At 42.8% G+C, this 19,317-nt stretch overlaps 1 protein-coding gene across 1 annotated transcript in view; it reads right to left on the bottom strand.

Annotated features, from left to right (window-relative positions):
- ADGRV1 (adhesion G protein-coupled receptor V1) overlaps window positions 1-19,317 on the bottom strand; it is a 732,030-nt gene that overhangs the window by 658,792 nt on the left and 53,921 nt on the right. Inside the window, exons 5-7 of the mRNA XM_073580638.1 lie at window positions 18,297-18,392; window positions 12,354-12,458; window positions 317-430 (exon numbers count right to left, since the gene is read on the bottom strand). Of these exons, the coding sequence (XP_073436739.1) occupies window positions 317-430; window positions 12,354-12,458; window positions 18,297-18,392 (315 nt within the window). The remainder of the gene's footprint in view (window positions 1-316; window positions 431-12,353; window positions 12,459-18,296; window positions 18,393-19,317) is intronic.

The raw sequence follows: 19,317 nt of genomic DNA, 5'->3' as shown, positions 1-19,317 counted from the left end.
GGGACCACCAGATTGTATCACCGAAGCAGCATGGGATTTATCAGGCGAGTACTTTTGTGATTCTCCACTGATAACTTCATCCTATTTTGAATACTTAGAAGTTACAGCCATTCTTTATATTCTTTCAGTCAGCACTTTCCCCTGGTCTCTGCATCAGCAACTTCAAGAGACAAATGCTTATGCAAAATCCAAATCCAACATTGAGGTTTAACAATCTATTTCTTAATATTAAATTTAATATTGCTATTGCAGAAAATAACGTCTTCGTCTGCACTGGTCACTATGCAAATATCAAGTGATTCATTCTTTATCTTACCTGATCGTCTAAAACTGTCAGGTTGTAAATGAAGATTGACCTCCCACTCAGGAATGTAATGTTTCCTTTAGCTGGAATTAGATCTTCCTCAGCTGGATTTGGCCCTCCATCTATCTGTTAAAAACAGCAAATGTGAAAAGATCAAATATTGTTCTTGTAGATTTACCTAAGAAATGCGACACCAATTCAAAATACCATGAAAGATGAGGATTTTAGCTTAAAAGGTATGTCTTTGAAAAAAAGTAAGTTTGTCCAGCTCCTTAGAACTGTAATAACAACAAACCAACTGACAGTCACTGACCGATACCAACTTGGATCCAGCGCAGGCGGCTCTGTGATCTGTACTGACACAGGAAGGTAAAAAACAAGAAGGTCTATACAAAGACAATACTACACATCCAAAAACATAAAACTTTACTACAACATAAAAGTAAATAAAAACATTACAAAACACCAACCGCTGTATAAAGCTCAGCATACCGAAGGACAACGTAGTGGACACAAGGTCTAACATGTCCTCTAATAATAATTATGAAATCCAAATAAAGCTGCATCCCAATAATTAATAAAGGAGTAATATGAACACAATATACATGTAATGAAAAAGTACAATGTAAACCTACAAATAGTGTATAGAACACATACCGTGTGTTATAGTATAAATTTGCAAGGGGTGAGAGGTTCAATAGGGGCTCTATCCCCACCGCCTCTATCTAGATATGGTAGACTTACATATGCGCGGAATATCATTGTTTTATTTGACGTGATATTTGTGCACTTGTGTTCTCTACTTTTTGTTAGGAATTTTGTTTCTGCTATTACCTATTGAATCGCTCACCCCTTGCAGGTTTAGGTTATAACCTCATATGGCATGTGTGCTCTACACTATTTGCAGGCTTACATTGTACTTTTTAATTACAAGTATATTTCATTTATATGACCCGTTTATTTATTATTGGCTTCATCCGGATGCATCTGTATCTGGATCCAAAATTATTGCTTAGAGGACGCGGCCAACCTTGTCCTTCATAATGGACATTGTTACGTTTAGCTGTGTACACCGATTGGTATATTCTCATATTTTTTTTGTTGTGCTCTATTTATTTTCTATTTTGTCATAAAGTTCTAGACTTTTGGATGTGCAGTTTGGTGTCTGAATATACCTACTTGATTTTTGCTTTGACTGCTTTGTATGATCTACTGGCACTACAAATCATACTTTAGGCTCACTGATTTTTTCCTTTAATAGGAGACACCACCATTACACTAGCAACAGGACCACTGCAGCCTGAGAATTGATGTAGTTGTCAAGTGACCCGTCATAAAAATTAATCCGATGGCACGCTGCTCAAGTCACTTGACCGCTGCAGTCAATCACAGGCAGCAGCGGTCCAGATGGTGGTGGAACGTTGATGTCTTCCCTTTCTGTGTAAGCAATGAGTGGCCTACGCCTGATCCAAGTCTGTGCAAGTTGTTATTGCTTAATTTGTTATTATTTACAGCTCCAAGCCCAAGGGGAAATTTTCTTTTTCTCCATATAAACTCTTTAAATTCTCCTTTTCTAAAATAAACAAAAGTGATTTTTTATGTCGGAATAATTATGAGGCTACCGATAATATATACACATTGGTAAAGTACGTGGCTACAATATGTGAACTATACACAGTGCAGGAAAACAACTTCAGTTTACATTTCAATTGAAATGTCTAAAATTTACAGCAACAAAACTTTGTCAACCAGCTGCTATCAATGGGGAAAGCTGTGTCTGCTGCACAGAAAAGGTCAGCGGTGGTCCTCGATGCAATGTATTCATGGGCCAGGGCCATCACAGACAGGGTGATTTTTGCTAGCGCCTCTCAATTCTCACTAAAAGAGGGGGTTCTTGAGGTTCACCACTGATAGCCATATAAGACATGAAATGGTTTAGAGCGTGCCATCAATTATTATCCAGTATTGTGTAGAATGTGTCACGTCTGGTTAAATCTGTCTAGTGTTAAAGGGGTGTTCTCAGATTAGAAGTTATCACCTATCCAATCTTCTGCACTCCCATTGAGAATGATTTGGAGTAGTAGTGCGCATGATTGGCTTCTGCCCATTAAGCCTCAGGATCGGTAGGGGCCATGGTGGTTGGACCCCCAGTGATAGGAAAGTTATTCCTTATCCCATGGATGGAGGATAACTTTTAAACTTGAGAACATCCTTATAAGGGGTAGTCTAAGAGAGTTAATACAAAAAATGTAGCAATCCTTCTTTGATCTTCCAGGAAAGATGCTCAGTCCGCCAGTCTGGCACATGACTGCTGCACTCAATAACTGGCATCAATGGTCTCATCAGTACTGGATGTCCACATGTATTGTATATAGTACATTTGCAAGTTATTTTTTTCATGTTTTTTTCTTCTTTTTAAAATTCCCAATCAATGTGTATACTTAAAAGCACAAATTTGGTCCAATCAATCAAGAGCGGAGATAAAGTTTTTTTAGTTCCAGTTAACATTGAACACAGCTGAGTAGAACAGACAAATCTGCTTCAAAATTCTCCACAAAGATCTCCACAATGGTAAATGTTGTGTTAATAAATTCACTTTCCTAGTGGTATGTTTTTTATCCAGACCACAAAATGAGTATTTGTGTGGAGATTCTCTCTTTTAGGCCGGGATCACACATGGGAGGAATACGGCCGAGTCTCGAATATTAATACCCGACACTGCCGCCGGCACTCGGGAGCGGAGCGTGCGGCTGCATAGCAATACATGGAGCCGCATGCTCCACTCCTGAGTGCTGGGTATTAACATGCGAGACTTGGCCGCATTCCTCGCATGTGTGATCCCAGCCTTAAACTAATAATATATTAGACAGCAAGATGGTCCAGTAGTTAGCAGTTCTGCAGCACGGGGGCTTGAATACAAGCATTGAACTGTATACCAATCATCCATGAGCGTGCACATGTGTCCCGCTAATGTAAGGGATCACTCACTCTGGAAATGCTTGAGGCAGGTACCGGCACAAAGCAGCTTGGTGAAAACTGGTAGGTTTACTAAAGTCAATAAATCTCCAAAGAAAGAGAAAACAGCCTCTCCTTGGCATAAAAAAATGAAAATAAACAAAAAACAATCCACACAGCAGTACTGGTTCACCATCACCAGTACTGGAAAAGAAAAGCTTTCCACAGAGCTTGATAGAACCTGAACATGACTGGTCAGCACATACAGGTCTTTCCACCTCTCTGAACAGATCCTAAATGAGGCAGCTGGCCTGCTGTAACTAGGCCATTCCAAGGCCCATTAAAAAACTCTCAGTAAGTAGCGAGGAGTGATTGAGCCCTGGGGGCCACTGAGCCAATTTCTTCAAACTATCTAAGGTCATAATTACAACAGACGTGCATGAGAGAGCGTTGTATCGGCTGAGGCGACATTCTGATGGGGGCGGTTCACCGGGCCTCTTCACTAATATTTTTATCGGAGAACCTCAAGAGCTTGTTTTCCTTTGTAAAGTATGGCCTAGAGCATCAAGGATACCTGCCTATGTAATGGGTTAGTTTTAGTTAGGTTATTTACCTCGTTAAGTGTTATATTGTTTGAAAAGAGTAAAACTGTATAATTAATGCTCTGTAATTCTACATACAGACTTGTACCTCAAAATTTGAACATGTCATGCTTTTGTATTGCTGTAATCTCTCTTTATTAATAAAATAAAGAATTACAAAAAAAAAACTCTCAGTACTATCTGTACTGGAACCTGCTTTTCCAGGTCCTACATCACCAAGGCTAGGTGAAGGAAAGGGTAATTCATCTGAAGTGGGTATTTAAATTCTGCCTGTTTTTGGCTCTCACAGCGCTCCTTAGCTATTCTCTGCCTGTCACATGACACATCACGTGACTGACGTCACGCAAGGTCCTGCAACGTTTTTGGACCTTGCAGGCTTGCCCCTTATGCAGCGTCTGTAAGCTGCATAGGTTGTCGCTTCATATCTCCAGCCGCACGCTAGTTTCCGGCTGGGACAGCGGCGTGCAGGGAGATTAGACCCCCTTGTTTGCATCAGAGACAACTGTTATCTCAGAGCGACTGATTATCAGTGGAAAGGACCTTTTCCCTTGGATTCACTCCTGAAGATTCTCTTTCTCGATATAATTCCTCCCTTGCCAACTAAAGTTTATTCAAGGTAATTCGCCCTCTCATGGGGTCGTTGTACTTGTTTTAGCTGGATATTTTGCATATAACCTGTGTACACTTTAGCGCAAGTTAACCCTATATATTTTTATTTTATATGTTTCTGGACTAATTGAGTGTTTTTTTGTCCTATTACTTGCTGCTATGCACTCTAAGGTCTTGCGCTTAGCGCCGTTAGGTATTTTATATTTATAGGTATTTAAATTCCACCCAGTCCTGCTAATATGTCTTCTTTCATAACCTTATTATTCACAGCACATTCCACCAGACCTGCATGGCTGCCAAGAGAAGTGGTCAAACATATGCAGTGCACACAAGCTCCTTTCTATGGAGCTTGTGTGCAAAGCACTGAGGCTGACAGAGGTTTTTGGAGCACATTCTGATGCTCTTAATCCTAGTCACATCGTTCCGGCCCCATTGTGCTTGCAAGACTGCCTCATAGAGCAGAATTGCATGAAGCAGAAAAGCGGGAGGCTACTGCTGGTCTGAAATGTCTCTCAAGAAAAAGCACCAACCCATCCAGCAACCTGGAAATCAGCAGGCTGGGAAGCAGTAAGTTCCAGTTTGAGAAGGTGAAAACAGCCTTTTACATGACCTTCATTTAACCCCTTTACCCCCAAGGGTGGTTTGCCAATTTTTACAATTCTGACCACTGTCCCTTTATGAGGTAATAACTCTGAAACGCTTCCATGGATCCCGGTGATTCTGACATCATTTTCTCATGACATATTGTACTTCATGTTAGTGGTAAAATTTCGTTTATTTGTGAAAAAAAGGAAATTTGGCGAAAATTTTGAAAATTTCGCAATTTTCCAACTTTGAATTTTTATGCCCTTAAATCACAGAGATATGGCACACAAAAAACTTAATAAGTAACATTTCCCACATGTTTATTTTACATCAGCACAATTTTGGAACCAAAATTTTTTTTTGTTAGGAAATTATAAGGGTTAAAAGTTGACCAGCGATTTCTCATTTTTACAACACCATTTTATTTTTACGGACCACATCACATTTGAAGCCACTTTGAGGGGTCCATATGATAGAAAATACCCAAAAGTGACACCATTCTAAAAACTGCACCCCTCAAGGTGCTCAAAACCACATTAAAGAAGTTTATTAACCCTTCAGGTGCTTCACAGGAATTTTTTGAATATTTAAAAAAAAATGAACATTTAACTTTTTTTCGCAAAAAAAATATTTCAGGTTCAATTTTTTTTTTTTATTTTACCAAGGGTAAAAGGAGAAATTGGACTGGAAAAGTTATTGTGCAATTTGTCCTGAGTACGCTGATACCTGATATGTGGGGGGGGGACCACTGTTTCGGCGCATGGCAGAGCTCAGAAGGGAAGGAGAACCGTTTGACATTTTCAATGCAAAATTGGCTGGAATTCTGATCGGACACTATGTCACGTTTGGAGAGCCCCTGATGTACCTAAACAGTGGAAACCCCCCACAAGTGACCCCATTTTGGAAACTAGACCCCCCAAGGAACTTATCTAGATGTGTGGTGAGACCTTTGAACCCACAAGGGCTTCACAGAAGTTTATAACGTACAGCGGTACAATTAAAAAATCATATTTTTTCCACAAAAATGATCTTTTCACCCCCAATTTTTATTTTCCCAAGGGTAACAGGACCCTAAAAGTTATTGTGCAATTTGTCCTGAGTACGCTGATACCCCATATGTGGGTGTAAACGACTATTTGGGCGCATGGCAAAGGGAAGGGAAGCAGCGCCATTTGACTTTTTTGGCTGGAATTGAGATCGAACACCATGTCGCGTTTGGAAAGCCCCTGATGTACCTAAACAGTGGAATCCCCCCAAAAGGGACCCCATTTTGGAAACTAGACCCCCTACGGAACTTATCTAGATGTGTGGTGAGCACTTTGAACTCCCCCAGTGCTTCACAGAAGTTTATAACGCCCGGGCGTGAAAATAAAAAAATCGTATTTTTCCCACAAACATGATAATTTAGTCCCCATTTTTTTTATTTTCCCAAGGGTACCAGGAGAAAATGGACCCCAAAAGTTGTTGTCCAATTTGTCCAGAGTACCCTGATACCCCATATGTGGGAGAAAACTACTGTATGGGCCCACGTCGGGGCTCAGAAGGGAAGTAGTGACGTTTTGGAATGCAGACTTTGATGGAATGCTCTGCGGGTGTCATGTTGCCTTTGGAGAGCCTCTGATGTACCTAAACAGTGGAAACCCCCCACAAATGACACTATTTTGGAAACTAGACCCCCTAAGGAACTTATCTAGATGTGTGGTGAGCACTTTGAACCCCCAAGGGCTTCACAGAAGTTTATAACGCCAGGGCGTGAAAATAAAAAAATCATATTTTTTTCCCACAAAAATGATATTTTTGCCCCCAATTTTTTATTTTCCTAAGGGCAACAAGAGAAATAGGACCCCAAAAGTTGTTTTGCAATTTGTCCTGAGTAGGCTGATACCCCATATGTGGGGGTAAAACACTGTTTGGGCGCATGGCAGAGATTGGAAGGGAAGGAGCACCATTTGACTTTTTCAACGCAGAATTGGCTGGAATTGAGATCAGACACCATGTTGCGTTTGGAGAGCACCTGATGTGCCCAAACAGTGGAAACCCCCCGATTCTAACTCCAACTCTAAACCCAACACACCCCTAACCCTAGCCCTAACCCTAGCCCCAATGGGAAAATGGAAATAAATACATTTTTTTAATTTTATTATTTTTCCCTAACTAAGGGGGTGATAACGGGGGGTTTGATTTACTATTTATGGCGGTTTTTATGTTTGGCAGCTGTCATACGCTAAAAGACGTTTTTAGTTTTTGCATCACTACATATTGAGAGCTATAATTTTTCCGTATTTTGACCCACCGAGTCATGTGAGGTCTTATTCTTTGCAGGACGAGTTGACGTTTTTATTGGCATCATGTTCAGGCACGTGACATTTTTTGATCGCTTTTTATTCCAATTTTTGGGACGCAGAATGAACAAAAACAAGCGTTTCATGAATTTCTTTTGGGGGGTGTGTTTACACCTTTCCACGTGCGGTAAAATTGATAAAGCGGTTTTATTCTTTGGGTCAGTACGGTTACAGTGATACCTCATTTATGTCATTTTTTTATGTTTTGGCACTTTTTTGCAATAAAAACAATTTTATATAAAAAATAATTATTTTTGTATCGCTTTATTCAGCGAGCTATAACTTTTTTATTTTTTCTCTGATGACACTCTGTGGTGGCTCGTTTTTTGGGGGACAAGATGACATTTTCAGCGGTACCATGGATATTTATATGCGTCTTTTTGATCGCGCGTTATTGCACTTTTTGTTCGGCGGTATGATAATAAATCATTATTTTTTGCTTCGTTTTTTATTTTTATTTTTTAAGGGGTTTGCTAAAGGGATTAACTAATGGGACAGTTGTACAGGGCAGGTCGTTACGGATGCAGCGATACCAAATATTTGTACTTTTATTGTTTGTTTGTTTTTTTTATTTCCAAAAAATGAATTTATTAGGGAATATTTTTTTTTAAATTTATTTAGCGATTTTTAAAAAATTATTTTTACACTTTTTTTTAACTTTATTAGGTTGTCCCAGGGGGGACACCGCTGATCTGTCACATCACAGATCACTGTGACAGATCAGCAATCTGTCACAGGCAGTGTGCAGGTTTCCTCCTTGCCTGCGCTTTGCAGGCACTGAGGAAGCCAGCTCCCTGCAGGCCCCCGAAGGTCCCCGTCGCCATCTTGGATCCGGGGACCTGCAGGGAAAGAGCCCCCCGAAGCAGCGCTGCACATTGCGCTGCTGTGGGGGGCTCAGGGAAGCACGGAGAGAGCCCCCTCCCTGCCGATGCTTCCCTTTAACCCCCGGTACACCGCGATCATGTTTGATCGCGGTGTGCAAGGGGTTAACGTGTTGGGGGCGGTCCGTGACCGCCCCTGACACATAGTGCCGGGTGTCAGCAGTGATAATCAGCTGACACCCGGCCGCGATCAGCGGCGTTCACCACGTGGGCACCGCTGATTGCGCTAGATGTACTATCCCATCCATGGGCATAGGGGCCCGGGTCCCATGGACGGGATAGTACATCTGATGTCAGAAAGGGGTTAACTAAGACTCTAATATGTATATATTTACAATCATGTGATAATCTAATGGTCCAGGAGACGCCTGACTATGTCTAGTTTTCAACTTGCCTAACTGTTCGAAAACAAGCATGCATGTGCAAGTAGTCCTTGATCCCTAAAGAAGACTGGTGTGAGTGGATACATTGAGTGATGTAGAATAATAATAATATATTTTATTTCTATAGCGCCGACATATTCAGCAGCACTTTACATTTCGGAGGGGACTTGTACAGACAATAGACATTACAGCATAACAATAATCACATAGATTATAACAAATACCAAGAGGAATGAGGGCCCTGCTCGCAAGCTTACAGTCTATGAGGAAAGAGGTGGACACGAAAGGTGGGTGGTAACAATTGCCCTGATTGTTTGGCCCAGCCATAATGTTAAGTGTGTAACAGTACAGACACAGAGGGCTAATGGATGCATAAAGCATGTGGGAATATGATGCGGGGAATCTGGTTATGGTAAAACTTTTGGCTGTGCCACACAGGGATAGATTAGGTTAATGTGTTGAGGTGATAGGCCAGTCTGAATAAATGCGTTTTCAGGGCACGCTTAAAATTGTGGGGATTGGGGACTAATCGTATTCACCTGGGAAGTGCATTCCGAAGCAGCATGTGTAAAGTCTTGGAGACGGGAGTGGGAGGTTCTGATTATTGAGGATGCTAACCTCAGGTCATCAACAGAACGGAGGGCGCGGGTAGGGTGGTATACTGAAACAAGGGAGGAGATGTAGGGTGGTGCTGAGCCATGGAGGGCTTTGTGGGTGAGGATAATAAGTTTATACTGAATTCTGGAGTGGATGGGTAGCCAGTGTAATGACTGGCACAAGGTAGAGGCATCAGTGTAATGATTGGTGAGGAATATGATCCTGGCTGCAGCATTCAAGACAGATTGGAGAGGGGAGAGTTTGGTAAGAGGGAGACCGATTAGAAGAGAGTTACAATAGTCGAGACGAGAATGAATAAGAGAAACAGTAAGAGTTTTTGCAGACTCAAAAGTAAGAAAAGGTCGAATTCTAGAAATGTTTTTGAGGTGCAGATGACAAGAGCGAGCCAGTGATCGAATGTGGGGGGCAAAGGAAAGCTTGGAATCAAGTATGACCCCAAGACAGCGGGCATGTTACTGGGGAGTAATAGTGGAGCCACACACAGAAATGGCAATGTCGGGTATAGGTACATTAGTAGAGGGAGAATAGGATGGTGCTTGTGAAAAAGAAGAAATAAATAGATTTACTTGTTAATTTTGCAGTTTTGCCCCTCATTAAAACACAATATAGTTGAGTTTTTATTATTTTGAATCGATGATACAGCAAAAACTGAATTGGTGGCTCAGTAGTTAGAACTGTAGTCTTACAGCGCTGGGGTCCTGGGTTCAAATCCCATCAAATACAAGATCTGCAAGGAGTTTGTATGTCTTCCCACACTCTAAAGACATACTACTGATGGGGAATCTAGATTGTGAGCCCCATCGGGGATAGCGATGATGCTTGTAATGATTATGTTTGTAAAGTGCTGTGTATTTAAAGGGAATCTGTCACCTCATATATGCCCTATGAGCTGCGGCCACTGCATCCGATGTAACCTGAAAGATAAGAAAAACGACTTATGATTATACACAACCGGGGGTTCTGTCTGGTCCGATGGGTGTCGCAGTCCAGTGTGGCGCCTCACATCTTTTAGCAATGACGTCCTCCTCCTTACTTCTGCCGCGGCTCCTGTGCAGGTGTACTATATCTGCCCTATTGAGAGCAAAGCAGAGTACTGCAGTGCACAGGTGCAGTGAAAGGTCAGAGAGGTCCGGTGCCTGCGCACTGCAGTACCTTACTCTGCCCTCAATAGGGCAGATATAGTACGCCTGCGCAGGAGCCGCGGCAGAAGTAAGGAGGAGGACGTCATCGCTAGAAGATGGGAGGCGCCGGACCGGACCGCGACACTCATCGGACCGGACCCCCGGGTGAGTATAATCTAACTCGTTTTTCTTATCTTTCAGGTTACATCGGGAGTTTATTTACAGCATTACAGAATGCTGTAGATAAGCCCCTGATGGCGATGGCCGCAGCTCATAGGGCAGAAATGAGGTGACAGATTTCCTTTAATAGTGCTATATAAATAATTTTAAATACAGTGGGTATGGAAAGTATTCAGACCCCTTTAAATTTTTCACTGTTTCATTGCAGACATTTGGTAAACGCAAAAAATTCATTTTTTTCTCATTAATGTACACTCTGCACCCCATCTTGACAGAAAAAAACAAAAATGTAGAAATTTTTGCAAATTTATTAAAAAATAAAAACTGAAATATCACATGGTCATAAGTATGCAGACCCTTTGCTCAGTATTGAGTAGAAGCACCCTTTTGAGCTAGTACAGCCATGAGTCTTCTTGGGAATGATGCAACAAGTTTTTCACACCTGGATTTGAGGATCCTCTGCCATTCTTCCTTGCAGATCCTCTCCAGTTCCATCAGTTTGGATGGTGTACATTGGTGGACAGTCATTTTCAGGTCTCTCCAGAGATGCTCAATTGGGTTTAGGTCAGGGCTCTGGCTGGGCCAGTCAGACCTCTGGAAGAGGTTTTCATCCAGGAAATCTCTGTATTTGGCAGCATTAATGTTTCCTTCAATTGCAACCAGTCATATCCCTGCAGCTGAAAAACACCCCCATAGCATGATACTGCCACCACCATGATTCTCTATTGGGATTGTATTGGGCAGGTGATGAGCAGTCCATGATTTTCTCCACACACACCACTTAGAATTATCACCAAAAAGTGCTATCTTCATATGATAAGAACAGAGAATCTTATTTCTCATAGTCTGGAAGTCCTTCATGTGTTTTTTAGCAACCTCTATGCGGGCTTTCATATGTCTTGCACTGAGGAGAGGCTTCCGTTGGGCCACTTTGCTATAAGGATCCGATTGGTGGAGGGCTGCAGTGATAGTTGACTTTGTGGAACTTTCTCCCATCTCCCTACTGAATCTGTGGAGCTCAGCATCAGTGATCTTGGGGTTCTTCTTTACCTCTCTCACCAAGGCTCTTCCTCCACAATTGCTCAGTTTAGCTGGACGGCCAGGTCTAGGAAGACTTCTGGTGGTCCCAAACTTCTTCCATTTAAGGATTATGGAGGCCACTGTGCTCTTAGGAACCTTGAGTACTGCAGAAGTTCTTTTGTAACCTTGGCCAGATGTGTGCCTTGCCACAATTCTATCTCTGAGCTCCTTGGCCAGTTACTTTGACCTCATGATTTGGTCTGACATGCACTGTGAGCTGTGAGGTCTTATATAGACAGGTGTGTGCCTTTACAAATCAAGTCCTATCAGTTTAATTAAACACAGCGGGACTCCAATGAAGGAGTAGAACCATCTCAAGGAGGATCACAAGGAAATGGACAGCATGTGGCTTAAATATGAGTGTCTGAGCAAAGGGTCTGAATACGTATGACCATGTGATATTTCAGTTTTTCTTTTTTAATAAATTTGCAAAAATTTCTAGATTTCTGGTTTTTTTCAGTAAAGATGGGGTGCAGAGTACATTAATGAGAAAAAAATTAACTTTTTTGAATTTACCAAATGGCTGCAATGAAACAAAGAATGAAAAATTTAAAGGGGTACTCACTTTAAATACTGGTAAATTGGGACTCCCTAAGCAGGACAACAGTTTGAATGAAGAGAAGAAAGTTTTAGCATTTAACGATATCGCTGAGTTGTCAAAACAAATCCTCAGACCGATGAAGCTGATCTTACCTCAAAAGTCACAGTCACGCTTCCATAAGTGCCTTTCTCCCTCAGAAGTATGACAGGCAATGACTGGTTTCTACCCCGCGGCTCATTCACTGTGATGAAGGACGACTGATGCACAATAAAAAACAGAACAGAATATTGGAAACTGTTCAACCATTTAACCAGAAGGCCCAAGACAATGACAAGCAAGAAAGCTTTAGAAACGTAAATTGAGGAATCATACTAGGCTTTCTTCCACTATGACCAATTAGCTCAGAGGATGAAGTGAATGTACACTCTCTATCACCATGTCACCAACAGATTGTAAAATGTATTCATAGTGTTCTGAGCATAGACCCAAGGTTCAAAGTCCAGTATATAATAGACTTCAGCTTCGATTCTGATTTCACTGAGGGGTTAGAGCCCTGTACATATTAACAAACAAACAGCAATTTTCAGACACCTATAATATATATATATATATATATATATATATATATACACCATATTTTTTGCTTTATAAGATGCTCCGGATTATAAGACGCACCCCAAATTTCGAGGAGAAAAATAGGAAAAATCTTTTTTTTAATAAAATGGTGGTGCTTCTTATAATCCAAGGGTCTTATTTCTTACCGGGGGGGTGGTGGCTGTGGCGAAGTGGGGTCCCAGGGTAGCTGCTGGAAGAGGCAGGAAAGGAACATTGCTGCTGGGATGAGGAGGTGTTTTGATGTGTGGCGCGCCGCTGGGGGTGTCCAATGCTGCCGCTGTGCTATGTCCCCAGTGTTGCCGGGTGTTGCTGTCACCGCTCTCTGTACCTGGTGCTGCAGCCCGCTCTGTCCCCCGATGCTTGCCGCCGCACTGTGTCCCTCGGGTGCTGCCACCGCGCTGTGTCCCCCGGTGCTTGTCGCCACGCTCTGTCCTGTGCTGCGTGGGGGGCTCTGCCATTCCATCCATGCTTGCCTGTGCTGTGGATTCCTTCCGGGAAAATGGCCACCACACATGCGCAGATGGAGATCTTGGCAAGCACCGGGAGACACAGTGTGGCAGCAGCGCCGGGGGACAGAGCGCGGCAGCGGCTACCGGGGGACAGAGCACGGCCGAAAGCACCGGACATCCGCAGCGGCAGCACAGATAAGGTATATCCGCAGACGCACCCCTATTTTTCCCCAAAATTTGGGGGGGAAAAAGTGGGCCTTACAAAGCGAAAAATACGGGGTATATATATATATATATATATATATATATATATATATATATATTTGTGCAAAAAAAGTGATATTACAAAGGTTATACGAGGATAAGTGAAAACAAATACTACATATATTTTCAATGTATTCATAACACTGGGTGGGATAAGACGTCTTATTATTAATCTGCATAATTATAACTCCACCCTCTTAATACCCCATAAAATAAAACAAAGAAACCATAACTTTTTTGGATAATTATGGCCACAGCAGCCTTTATTTAAACAAACATACAATGATAAAAATACAAAATAACATAACACACTGGGAGGGGTCCTTGAAGCTCCCGAACTCTGGTGATTACCAAACATAAAATGTGAACATAAAATATACCATAAATTACTCCCAGTCCCACTGGCTCAGGAGCACCATAACCACAAAGGTTCCATTGTTCACTTAACTTCCTGGGGATCCGACAAACCCTTGCCGTAATTCCCCCTCTAAAATTCACCAGTTCCAGAACCATATTTTAAGTACAAATTGAGGAATCTATGTCCAATTTATAACCAACTTCAAGGAACCCCCAACTGCTACAACGAGGGCCTTTGTCTACCTCAAATGCCCGAGACCCCCCTAAGCCGAAATGCTATGGCCCTTTCGATACCCTCCTGCAGACCAAGTGCCCAAAGGTCACTATCCACTGCATTCAAATGGACCCCATCTGCCAACCAGAAATCATCCTCAACTTTTTCCAACTCAAAATGCCAAACCGACATCCCCCATTCTTACAAACAAAGCTAGACACCACCCTATTCACCTTAATTCTGGCCTTATTGATCTTCTCCACTGACCTCGCAATCCGCCAACATTTACGCGGAACTATTTCTGACCACACCGTGATGATCAACGAAAACGACATCCAAAGCCGTAGAAAATCGTGCTTTATGTCCTTACCCAACTCCCTAAAAGGCCGAACACCAAGATCATTACCCCGGAAATATAATACCAGAATATCAGGAGCCCTATCCAATCGAGCACTATTATGTATCTCCTGTAACACCTTGTTCCAACCCATTCCCCTAAAACCAAGCCACCTGATCACCGCCGTGCTCCTAGGATAATCTGAGCACTCTACCCTCCTCCCTCACATCAGTGCATAAAGCTCCCCAATGTACATACGAATGGCACAGAATCCAAATCAACAGCGGGTTAGAACCTGAAACAAAAACACAAGGCTTAAAACACCAGCCTAATTACAATAAACAACTTCCCAACAATTTCCCTCAGCTCTGAAAATCTGCACCTAGCTCCCGAGGCCTAATGTAACTGTGATAACGCCTAGACCCCCACCTCTGGAGCCCCTGCACCACTTCCTCAGCTAACCGCACTCGTTTCTTATTGGTTTCGCAACAAGCTGAATCACCCGGACCAATAAAAAATAGTCCAAATAATGTATCTGAAAATCAAAACCTGACAAGTTACCGACAACCCATTCTTAGAAGGAACACCGACAACCCATTCTTAGAAGGAACTGAAAGCCTCAAAGAAAGCACAAGATAGAGAATAGCAGATTGGCAAACATCTATGAACGAAAAACTCCCCCTTCCAATAACAGCCCAACAATGTAACACTCACCGGATGAACCTGTAACAACCAAAACACTGATTAAATATCCGTCTTTGTCGTAAGTGACCCCCTTTCACAACTCCTAACCCAACGTGCCAATTCATCAAAAGATAAATAAACCACGGAGCAAAGCTCCAGATCAATCCCGTGATTCACAGACATGCCCCGAAGATAAGACAGATGGTGAATTTAGACACCACCCCCATGGGGGAAACCACCAAATCCTCAAATGGAGGGTCACTAAATGGTCCCAACATCCATCCCAAAGCAACTTCCTTAGGCTAGTTTCACATTAGCATTTACGGCCGCAGCGTCGGGCTGCGCACGGCCGCTGCTAAGCCCCGCCCCCTGCCGCGCCTCTGCCAGTAGCTCCGCCTACGGACGCATGACGCTGCATGCGTCCTGCGTCCCCTATCTTTAGCACTGGGGACGCAGGCCGTGCACAGTATGCATTTGGCGGCGCATGCGTCCTTTTGATGTTGCGCCGAGCGCACCAAATTGCAACCCGTTGCATTTGGCGCTGGTCGGCGCAGCGTCAAAAGGACGCATGCGCCGCTAAACGCATACTGCGCACAGCCTGCGACCCCAGTGCTAAAGATAGGGGACACAGGACGCATGCAGCGTCATGCGTCCGTAGGCGGAGCTACCGGCGGAGGCGTGGCAGGGGCGGGGCTTAGCGGCGGCCGTGCGCAGCCCGACACTGCGGCCGTAAACGCTAATGTGAAACTAGCCTTACCCAACTTTTCTGAAACAACCTCCCCATATTGCTCAGCCGACCGCAGATTTATAAGGACCCGAGGGATATCAAACAGTGGAGCGGGTATTATAAAACCGTTCGCAGAACCAGACAACAATTCCGCCTTGCCTCTGTCTGGAGATCTATTTAGATAAGGGACCATCTCTACCAGCCTCACTGGCATCTCTCCATTGGGTAGTGTTGCTCCCTTGTTTTGACTTGTTTTTCTTAAAAAATCTGGCGGCCCCGTGGGAGGAAACACTGCAATGCGAGCAGAGATGCTTGAATTTACAGTTGGCACCAAACTTACACTGGCTGTTTTTGAACTCCCAGCATAAGCCTGGCTTTTGCACACCTGATTGACCCCCAGTCCCTGCAGTACTGTACTTACTATTGACCTAGCCGGTGCCCCTGGCCTCCCCGTGAGACGAATGACCGAACCTAGTGGGAGCCATAACCCACAACCAAAGGTCTATATCTTTTTGATCCCACCGAATCGCAGGACAAACCGCTTTCCTCTGACGGAACGGCTCATCATGCCTAAGCCAAGCTTGTCCACCATAAATCCTATGGGCCTCACCAATGGAGTCCATGTAACAGAATAGGAAGAGCAGTTCTCGGGCGCCTTTTCACCTATTACACTTGCCAAAATGGCAAAAGCTTGACGTCAATTGACAAATGTTTGAGGGATCAGGTGCCACCTCTGCGTCTCCTCATCCTCCTTCTTACTATCATCCTTCTTGCTTTTACCCAAATTGAATTTTTCAAGCAGGAGCAGGGAAAAATTCTCAACATATTCATCCTTCCAGATTTTTTTCCCTCACTTCCTTTTTAAGATGAGCCCCAAACTGAGCCTCAAAACACACATACACTCCCCATGTGCCCTGTCATCCAAATGTATCCTACACTCCTTCTCCTTTTCCATCTGCACTGACAAAGAGATGGGATCATAAATTCTACCCAACGCCTTACCCGCCAAACCGTACCCACTAAGTTGCGAACAAACCCACGCCGCTAAATGCCCAGGAGCTGCCCCTACCCCTTCCAAATGGGTAAGCAACTCTCTTACATTTACAAGGATATCCCTAACCCCTTCACTAGCCTAACCCGCCGTAACATCAAACCTATGACCAAACACCTACTGGCTCAACCACCTGACTCCCACCCAACCCGGGAGACATTAAAATCGGAGGAAACAGACATGCCATAGAGTAATACTCACCAGGCTGCGAGGGAGCTGTGACCTCTCCAGCCAGAAATCCAGAATCCTGATGTCCATCCACTGCGCCAATCAGTCCAACTGAACCCTCAGGAGCCTGAGGTCCGAAGACAGTTGCCGCTGCAGATGCTGATGACATAGCCCTAGGAAGCCGGCGATCCCAGGAAGCTGCAACTCTGCTGCAACCCTGAGGCTCTGTAGGACCTGATCCACAGACGCATCCTAAGCAAAAGTATGTGGGGGGAACTACTGTTGAACCCTCTGAGGGAGAACTGAGGGGGACCAGACACACATCTCCAGACACACTGAACACTGAATGAGTTCAAAGGCTCCACATTTACCTTCTGGACCACACCCTGGGGGTAGAAATATGGTGAATAGTCTCCCACCCACTCTTCACTGTCAACAAAAACCTTGTCCTTAATATGGCCGATTAACCAATCTCAGCACATGATGTGTTGGAGCATTTTTCCTGGTTCATATCACTGAGACCAACATCCTCACTGACACATTTCTCCATTCCAGTATTTTACCAGTGAACTTGTCACAGGGTGTAACAGAACAAAAGTGGAAAAGTTCACAAGGCATGAATACTTTTTCAAGGTAATGTACCTGTAATGTGGCTGATAAATGTAATATATAAAGAGCCTTATTCCTTGCGATATACTGTAATTCTTGAGATCAATGTATAATCAGTAAAAGCTTCTAGTCTCCCCCTGGTGGTGACTACAGGTAGCCAAAATATAGCTAATATCTAACTAATGGTAACGCTGTATCTATGCATATACAGTTAAAAATCTCTATAAAGGGGTATATTTATTTTAATAATAAATACAATCTGCATGTAAATATAATTGAAAACTACCCAAACAATTTTAAATATTTGTTTTAGAAAGTTTGGCTTAAACCTTATTTGTGTCACTAACCATTCACGCATTATACCCACTTTTAAAAAGTGGTAAGAGAGACGAAAAAAACCATAAAGTTGCACATTGCCACAATTTTTCCAAAAAGACTAAAACTGTTGCAGATTCCTTGATGCATTCCCCCATTGAGCCTGGTCTTTTGCAATCAAAGACTTTTGACTACTTCACCAAAACTTAAAAGCTATGTTAAGAATCCCAGTATCTGGTTTATAATGTATACTGTACATCAGGAGTTATCATGTACTTCATATAACAATAATATAGCCTGCCTACCATATTGATAGAGATAATTCCGAAGGCATTGTCATTGGATAGTATGGTGACAGTGGCGACTTTCTGAGCTCCGAGATTTGTGTTCGGTGGAGGATTCTGGGAACAAAAGAACAAATAATTAGTTAATCTACAAAGCAAGCTTCACTTTTCCCACGTCAAGTAATGTTCACAAGTGAGCGAAGAAAGGAGACACAATGCAAACAGTCCAGGGTAACAGTATGGAATAGTGTCATGTACCCATGGGAAAACGTGTATGAGTCTCTTTAGGAGACCATTAATCAAAGACTGACAGTCTACTACTGACACCATACAAATAAGGAATAGGGAATAAAATATTCAGGAGCCATATAATGTCAAACGTTTCTATTGATGGGAAGAATGTAACATTTGTGCTGGTCTTGTTCTCATAAATTGCTACCATGAGATGCACTGTAATGCACACAGGTATAGTCACAATAATATATGCACTATATATGGAGCACAGGCTGGGATAAGCATACACAATAATGACTGCAGCTTTGTAAATGTCACAATTACTTTTAAAGTATTGCAATAATTGTGATAAGTTTTGAACAAGTCAGAAACTTTTAATTGAATGTGGCCATGAGTTGGGACTCTAATAGCTAGAGAATACTCTATGAGGGCAATTCATCAAAGTGATTAAGTCAAGAAAATGGTGTAAAACACTCTGAAAAGTCACAAAAATGTTGCCACTTTTCATGACAGTTTCAGGCACTTTTAACTAAATGGTAAAGCTGGGGAGAAGCTAGGACAGGACTGGGCTTCACAGAAACGTTATTCCAGTCTCGAACAGGAGCAATATTTCTGGTGAGGTACATGGAGGCACTCATCAAATTGATTAAAAGGCGTGCAATAATTTGCTGCATATTTTCCTATAGCAAAACAATGCAGGTACGTCAGTGTCTAAAAAAGGCCATGTTGTCTCACCCTTAGGCCCCTTCAAATGTCCGTGTGCTGCACATGGTTAACATTACAAAGTCTACGAGAAGCTTTGTACTTT

This window comes from Dendrobates tinctorius, unplaced genomic scaffold (assembly GCF_039654945.1).
Source record: "Dendrobates tinctorius isolate UK_male_01 unplaced genomic scaffold, ASM3965494v1 ptg000003l, whole genome shotgun sequence".
In the NCBI taxonomy this organism is placed as follows: Eukaryota; Metazoa; Chordata; class Amphibia; order Anura; family Dendrobatidae; genus Dendrobates; species Dendrobates tinctorius.
The sequence above is the reverse complement of the archived record's forward strand: the minus strand, read 5'-3'. Positions and strand labels throughout refer to the sequence as shown.